Raw genomic sequence first — 8282 nt, forward strand, 5'->3', positions numbered from 1 at the left:
ATCATTATAAAAAAGCGTTTATTAAATGCCAGATTGCACATTAGGTATATATAATCACTGCCCATAAGGCTGATGAGAATATACCAAAACCAGTAAAACAAACATTAAACATAAGTACAAAACAACATACTCCTGAGGTATTCAAAGGAACTAGAGATTGCAGCATATTCTTAGGTTTACACAAGTGTATTTATATCCTATCCCCCTCCTCCCTTTATTGTTAATACGAGGGAAGTCAGTAAAAAAACACCCATAGTCAGATGGAGCTTGGTGCCAGATCAATAGCTCTCCCAACCTACAAAACTACAACAGATGCCTACACACACTCTTCACGAAGCTCATTGTTGGTTAGCTTTTTAAAGCTAAAGATCGTGAAAGAAAAAACACTATCCTACTGAAACCCACAGGGATAACGAGTTTAATGAACAATTCAAAATATTCTTTATTCATATAACCTTTTATGCCTCCCCTTGTACATATATGAGGCAAATTGGCAGATTACTTTTGAGTAAAATCTGCAGTTTCAGATTATATGATATTTTATGCTGCAGTTATCAGAACACTGCCACTGAATTATATAGCTTGCCAGGAGTGAAATCTCAAAAAATGGCATTTACTGTGAAATGTTATTTTTAAACTTGAATTCTTGGGTCATTTTCTATTATTAGGGGAGATATGCATAGATTATTATCTGCAGCAACAGAACTCTAAACAACTATTTTGAGTGGAATTCCTTTGAGAATAATTCCTTAATTTTTAAAATTACAAAATGTAAACTGATGACATCTGAATTCCGTTAGAAAAATGCTGTTTCATCATTGATGACCGTTTAACAGACTCTCATATTCCGGCAATCACATTAAGGACTTGTCAGGTATACATTTTCGTCACTGCTTCAACAACAAAACCTAAGAAATTTGAGTCAGTTTCTTTGGCACAAAGCTTTCACTTTTAATAGTGTGTCAAAGTCCAAGCTGCAAACTATAGTCAACCAACTGTTCAAAGCAACAAAACTCTTAAATTTAGTTTTTCAGCCTGTATTAACTTTTATCCAGTATTTGTTAATCACATCTAACACAGTAGGTTAATAGTATTTCTTGTGGAATCTACGTCCATCAATTGGCATTGTAAATAGAAGGGTGAAGAAGCCATCATCATAAAAACAGCATGGCTCTCACTGGCTGACACAACCTCTTTTCTTCAACTCCCTGGGCTCAAAGCAGCTTCAATTACATCCAGCAAATATGTTTAGGAGCAAGTGTACAAAAAGACAGTATCTGAAAATATGCCTATTTCACAGTAACTGACACTCAGGGTTTTGTTTTCAATTTTTCTGCACACCAATCTTTATTACACCAAAAAGCCGTTTTGATTACGCCCATGTGCACGATAGTGTTTCTGTAAAAATACTGTTTTTCTAATCTCTTATTGAGTTTTGGCATAATCTCCCAAAATCTGGAGAAGAAAATCGCAAAATAGGAGAGGTTAACTGTAAAGAAAGTCTCATCTGGAAAGGTGAATGTCCATTTTAAAGTGTGGAAGAGATTCATGGCATAAACTCTCACCTTCCCTATACTTTCTTAGGAGCAAAGGATGACAAAAACTCATTGCTGTTGAGTCGATTCTGACTCATAATGACCCTACAGGACAGAGTAGAACTGCCCCATAGGGTTTCCAAGGCTGCAATCTTTAGGAAGCAGAGTGCCACATCTTTCTCCCGTGGAGCAGCTGGTGGGTTTGAACTGCCGACCTTTCAGTTAGCAGTTGAGCACTTAACCACCGTACCAGGGCTCCTATAAAGGAGGACGGTTTCCATCTCTTGTGTCAGCTCCCTTCTGTCCAAGTGCCTCTCGACTCCTTTCTACAGGAGCTTTTCTAGTGGGGGCCTCTTTTCCAATTTTATTTACCACCTTCAAACTCTATTCAGTCTTAAATATTAGCACTCCTAATTTGTGCTACAACGCACTGTATCAGCTTCTCCTGTCCAGGACAGAAACAGGAAAGTGGGGCAGTAGTACTCTTATTGATATTTAACAAGGATTATTATACCCCTGAGTTGGCTCATCAGAAAATTAACTGGAGACTAGCTTTCTACACTGTTTTAAGCTTCTCAGACCAAGAGAAACTACTGGGGGAAAAAAAAAACAAAAACTCCAGACAAGCTCACTTTTTTATTCAAGGTCCTGAAGCCCGGACCGACTGGTGTTCTTTACCCTAAGAGCAGAGACACCAGAAACAAAGATGCAAATCTGACCTTGACATACAGGGCACATGGTCTCAACTGTATGTCTGCGAATAAGAAACAAGGCAAAAATGACAAAAGAGCATGGAGTGAGTGGGCTGAGTTAGGGCGTCCGTTTCAGTTCTCCTCACTCAACCTATAAAACAATGTCAAACAATACTAATTTCATACAGATATTACATTCAAATAGTTACAGCAAAGAAAAAGTATAAAACATAAAATTAGTTACTTTCCCAGGTACTGCAGAACTGGCAAATAAATAAATTCTCCCTCTTGCAAAGCTTATTTTAAAAAAATTAAAAGAACTCTAGCAACAACCTTCATTTTAATGAAAATGAGTTAAAAAAAAAAAAAAAAAAGTTCTATCTTCCTGCCTCTAACCAGTGTTAACAGCTAGGTACCGTAGCCAACATCTTGTACATTCAATGTAGCTGAATATTTAACCATTGTCCCACCATGGCGCCTTTCACTAAACAATACTTGCTATTATTCGTAGCAAGACACATAATATGCTTTGGTAGAAATATGAAGGCAAATCACCTCATAAGGGTCATATCAGATAAAAGCAGGCCCGACCACTACCTCTAAATACCTTTCCCCAGATCCAGGCACCAGAAGTCTGTCGTTAGACTGCCGAAACACCTCGCAAACACCAGAATCACAAAAGCCAGCACCTGCTGCTGGCATTAGGTCTGAAAATGGGAATTCCATGGATATTAACAACCATCAAGACACTAACTGGTTCACCCATTTGGGAACTTTTTGCAGAGAAAAAAAGCTTCTAAAATTCTCTAGAAACCCACATGGAAAACAATACTAATTTCATACAGATATTACATTAAAATAGTTACAGCAAAAAAAAAAAGTATAAAACGTAAAATTATTCACTTTCCTAGGTACTGCAGAACTGGCAAAAAAAAAAATAAATTTTTTTTTTGCAAAGCTTAAACATGTAAACAAAATTTTAAAAACTCTAGCAATAACGTTCATCTTAATGAAAACTGAGTTTAAAAATAAAAGTTCTATCTTCCTCTGGTTCATAAAAATAGAATTTGAACAGTGACCAAAACAGAACCCTGGATTCACTATGTTTCTTCAGTTATAAAACAGAAATAACACTGCCTAAATCAAGGATATGGTTGAGAATCAAATAATATAGTACATGTAATAAGCGTAAAGTGCTTAGCACAGTGCCTGGCACATAAAGGGTAACAGTTTTCCACTGAAAAGCACAAGTGTTATGAAAATCTGTTATATTTACATGGCACGTTTCATATGGATTTGCTGATGAATAATGAGATGCATATCCAACCTGAAACATTTCCCACACACGGTACATCTTAAGGGTTCCTCTCCTGTTTGGTTTTTCTGGTGGCATGCCAGTTCTAATTCCAAAGTAAAATGTTTTGCACATGTTTTGCATGTGTGGGGCTTTTCTACCATATGAACCTCCTGATGGGAGATAAAGGTCAGAGAGACGAAGAAAGGTTGTTTCCCATTCAGGACATTTTAAGGGTTTACATTTCGAGAATAACAAATTTTCCCCATAATCACTGCATCGTTCAGAGTCCTCTTCCTCCTCTTCTTGGGGACAGCAAGGTTTGAAGGCTTACCAAAGCTCTTCACACTGTGAGTATGCCGGTGGTGTGTTGCCGATGTATGCATTTTCTCATGGAAAGCAAGACTTGTTTTCTTACCAAAACGTTTCTCACAGTTAGCATATTCATAGGCTTTTTTTTTTTGCAGTGTGGGTTTTCTGGTGCTGTTCCAATCCAGGGAGCCACATAAAACCTTTCCCACATATCCCACACGTATAGGGTTTCTCCTTTACACGGACACTCATGTGCTGCACTTGGCACATTTATGCGGCTTTTCCCCAGTGTGGATTCTCCTGTGTGTCCTCAGATTGGCTCTGTGACTGAAGATTTTCCTACAGTCACCACATTTATACTTTTTTCTGCTGAATGGATTTTTGGGTGCGAAACAAGGTATTAATTATCACTGAAGCTTTGGTCACATTCAGGAGTCTTATGTACATTTTTGGCTTCTACCCAGGGAAACTCAAGAATTTCAGAATTTCAGAAAGTGCTCTGGTTCCTAAACATTGAGAAAGTTCTACTAATGGAGTATGGTTTTCAACGGTAACTAAAAGGCTTATGAATCTTTTTTTCAAGTGGAAGTTCCACCGGACATTTTCCCTCCAGGGCTTCCAGCTTCATCTTCAGGGGATTCTTCTGGATAATAGATAAGAGGCACAGCAATGGAGTACTTTTCTAGGGGAAGTTCTTCAAGTTCCATAGACTCTAGACTTAACTGCTGATTAATCTCAGTCTTGTTTTCCTCTCCTGTTGATAAAAACAAAATAAGGCAAAACATAGACAACACCCTCAAGTGGTACTGAGGAAGCAACAAGCTAAGGCAGTTACAGAGTTCCAGGAAACTGTAGGTAGATTAACCCATAACCCAGACATTGGTAACATCTACATCTGGAGCCTGTAGGATCTATTGGCTTCCCAAAGGATCCAGTTCTAGGTGAGCCTGCAAGGGGAGGCAGCAAAGAACTACAACTAAGTCAGAGTCCAACAGGACAGGTACTGAGGAAAATCTTTTTGGCAGACATAGTCTAGAAGTGGGGTCTTCCAGTTAGTCTAATTAGGATTCAAGAGCTTTTTAATCTTTTAAGCTATCTCGAGTAACAGCTGAGCAGAAAAATGTAACCCATAATTAAGAGAAAAATCAACAGAAACAGACCCAAAAATGACACAAATGATAAAATTAGTAGAACCAAACAAAAAAAGCCCAGTGCCATCAAGTCAATTTTGACTCATAGCAATCCTATAGGACAGAGCAGAACTGCCCCATAGGGTTTTCCAAGGCTTTAAATCTTTATTGAAGCAGACTGCCACATCTCTCTCCCACTGAGCGGCTGGTGGGTTTGAACCACAGACCTTTCAGTTAGCTCAGCACTTAATTACTGCACCACCAGGGCTCCTTAAAATTAGAAAGGTGTTAAAACAGATATAAAAATACTCCATATGTTCAAGATGGTAGAGACAAAAATGAGCATAATTAAGAAAGAAATGAAAGAATATAAAATATAAGCTATGGGACAGCTTAGATACTTGACCCTAGTCACGAATAAAATATGCTCAAACAAAGGAATAGGAATACTCTACACATACTTCCTCTTAGGTGAGAAAAGCATAGCACCATCTTAAATCATATCACCCTGAGACATTCTTTAAACAATGAACAGAAACTATCCCTAGATAACCTTTTAGCAAAATAGCAGAGTGACACACAAAATAAAGGGTATCCCCCATAATAATGGTGCGCTACTAAAAAAACATTTTTTTTTTTTTTTACTAAAAAACCATCTATACGAGACCCAGAGGTCAACAATTACTCTAAAGCAAATATGAGGAGATGAGGCAGAGAAACTAGAGTACTGCAAATGGAACAACCAGAACACAATTAAAGACAATGCTGACAAACTGTGAAAAATGTAACTAATGTCACTGAACAGTTTGTGTGGAAATTGTTAAATGGGAACCTAACTTTCTGTGTAAGCTTTCACCAAAAACACAATAAAATATTTTTAAAAAGATGAAATCAATTTCCAACTTTTAGCAAATGATAGTAACTATGCTAATGAGGTTTCCCAAATAAAACTGTGAATGGACTGTAACAAATATTTGGGAAGATTACCAGGCACTACTGTGTCTTGTGTAAAATCACAGTAACTATACTAGATTTTGTTTTTTAAAAATCATCTCATACTTTGAAACTTACTGTCCCATTAAAGTTCTTATCACATCCATATAAATCATCCAGGAATAGGTCCCACTTCCCCAAACCCAACATGTGGATAAGCCATGAAATCCTAACCCTAGAACTGACCAAAGTTCCATACTGCAGGAAAAAACAATTGCCTTACCCAGCCAGGCCACATCCTTGAAACACTCCTGTGTGGCACCTTTGCTGAGGGACCTCTGGACTGGATGCAGACTCACACACTCCTCTTGAGAAAAATACTCAGCCAGATCCTCAAACAGCACTGATCCCTAAAACACACGTGATCTCATCTTGGTACAAGAGGCCTGAGGGCCAGGCCCCACTCAGAACAGGAGGGCTGAGGAAACCTAGAAATGTCAGATGCAAAGGTGAAAAGAACGCTGAGGTTCTTTTACCTTTGGGGTAAAAGTTTCGAGTGTTGGAGTAAAAATGGGCCCTAATGAGTGAAGCCCTGGTGGCACAGTGGTTAAGAGCTTGGAATCCACCAGCCATTCCTTGGAAACCCTATGGGGCAGTTCTACTCTGTACTATAGGGTCACTATCAGTCAGAATCAATTCGACAGAATGTAACAACAAAAAAAGGAGTGGGAGCTGGGAAGAGGGTGAAAATTGACATAGATTTTAAGGGAGTGGTATAAGAACCAGACCAGCTAACTCGGAATGTATAGTGTCTTCTGGGAGAGAAAAGGTGAGGGAAAAACTCCTGGTAAGGGAAACCATTAAGTAAGGATGTTCTAAGGGAAAGGGAAGACTGAGTAGCTCAGGAAAAATCATGAAAGGGATGAGGGTCCCAGGCTTCTCTCAAAACATCCTTCCCTTTCCTGTTCCTGCTTTCTTCCCACACACTCATTGCTAAGCCCCCTGAAGCACATCATCCAGGCCTGCTCCACCTTCCCTAAGTTTACCAGTCTATAAATCAATAATGGAAATCCTGGTGGCGAAGTGTTTAAGTGCTATGACTGCTAACCAAAAGGTAAGCAGTTCGGGTCCACCAGGCGCTCCTTGGGATCTCCATGGGGTTAGCTCTACTCTGTCCTATAGGGTCGCTATGAGTCGGAATTGAGTCGACAGCAACAGGTTTTGTTTTTTTTTAATCAATAGTAGAGCTTCACTGTGCTTAAGTAACACCTGGGTATCTGGGGTTTGTTGTTTTTAATTCAACAGGTGAAGCCTTAAAACCCGTAATTTTGAGCAGCATTCAAGAAAGAAACTTTGAGATACTTTGTTTTAGACTCCTCCAAAGGGCCCTGCTCCCATCTAGTGGTCTGCGAGATTCAGAGAAAACATTTCTTCTACGTGCCTGGTCTAGAAACAAAGACAACTTCCCATCACCACAGGTATGCCTAGCCCGCCTCCAAAGGAGAATAGGCAGAAGCCAAAAAGTTGACACCAGAATTTGGGTGGGAGAAGGGACCTCGCATGACCTGGGCCGCGGTAGTAGAGAGAGTGGACGCCATCTGTAGGGTAGGGGGTGGTCTTCCTCAAGTCGCGACAGGGGCTTCAGGACAAAGCTGGGAGGGGAAAGAACAGCCCTTAGAGCTCCTCTATGCACTCCTAGGCTCCCTGGCTTCCCCAAATCTTCTTAAGATCTGAACCGACTGCGCCTTTCCTCGAGAGAGCCGAACCCCCAGCCAGCTGGCCCCCACTTTCCGCTCCGGAACGAATAACCTTAGAAAGCCTTGCCCTACCCCGGCAGAAACAGCAGAAACCGACGCCCCACACAAACGAAACAACTACACCCGCGGCCACCGGAAGACTCCGACGACCCCCAACACCCCTAGGCTGAAGTAGCCGAGAAAGGCACCAGAAAAACGGCCCACCTCCAGAAATATACGCTATATCTGCCCAGTTATTGGTCTGCGTGACCCCGGAGAGGGCAGTCCTTCTTGTGTGCTAACCAATCGAGCACCTTAACGGAGGAACAAGGGCTCATCGGGCATTCCGGGAGATGTAGTTTTCCCCCCTACGTCGCTACAAACATTTCCGGTTCCGCTGGCTGGGTCTCCCCGGTGAGCTCCGTGTCTGCTGACTCGCGGAAGAGGGGCGTTAGGGTGACCAACTGAGGGGCGTAGTGTTTCCGAGGGGAAGGAAGGCCAAAAAAGAGGGAGATCCCGGAACCCGAAAGAGAGTCGATAACGAAATGTGGGTTCGGCCGGCACTGCCCTGTAGGCCTGAAACTTGGGTTCGGCAGAGGTGAGGTGAATGAGGGGGCGGGGGGCGGTGGTCCCTGGCCTAGCCTTGGACT

General features: G+C 41.0%; 3 protein-coding genes across 8 annotated transcripts in view; 2 read left to right on the plus strand and 1 right to left on the minus strand.

The window, feature by feature from the left end:
- Positions 1 to 8282, plus strand: part of ZNF174 (zinc finger protein 174) — a 44467-nt gene that overhangs the window by 13899 nt on the left and 22286 nt on the right. Inside the window, exons 4-5 of one of the 2 annotated variants that reach the window (XM_049903533.1) lie at positions 7202 to 7374; positions 7596 to 7823. In XM_049903533.1, the coding sequence (XP_049759490.1) occupies positions 7202 to 7374; positions 7596 to 7823 (401 nt within the window). Of the gene's footprint in view, positions 1 to 7201; positions 7375 to 7595; positions 7824 to 8282 lie in introns of those variants that run through there. The other variant, XM_049903534.1, reaches the window with a different exon arrangement.
- On the minus strand, positions 21 to 7808 carry ZNF597 (zinc finger protein 597). The gene is given in 11 exon segments (XM_049903526.1): positions 21 to 3706; positions 3708 to 3853; positions 3856 to 3979; positions 3981 to 4090; positions 4093 to 4203; positions 4206 to 4317; positions 4320 to 4414; positions 4417 to 4587; positions 6180 to 6306; positions 7462 to 7548; positions 7726 to 7808. Coding segments are annotated over 10 exon segments (1236 nt in total). The 5' UTR covers positions 7495 to 7548; positions 7726 to 7808; the 3' UTR covers positions 21 to 3499.
- NAA60 (N-alpha-acetyltransferase 60, NatF catalytic subunit) overlaps positions 8148 to 8282 on the plus strand; it is a 49497-nt gene continuing 49362 nt past the window's right edge. For all 5 annotated transcript variants that reach the window (XR_007519596.1, XR_007519599.1, XR_007519601.1 and 2 more), the window contains exon 1: positions 8148 to 8230. The gene's annotated coding sequence lies outside the window, so the exon portion shown is untranslated. The remainder of the gene's footprint in view (positions 8231 to 8282) is intronic.

Source organism: Elephas maximus, chromosome 12 (genome assembly GCF_024166365.1).
Source record: "Elephas maximus indicus isolate mEleMax1 chromosome 12, mEleMax1 primary haplotype, whole genome shotgun sequence".
Classification (NCBI taxonomy): Eukaryota; Metazoa; Chordata; class Mammalia; order Proboscidea; family Elephantidae; genus Elephas; species Elephas maximus.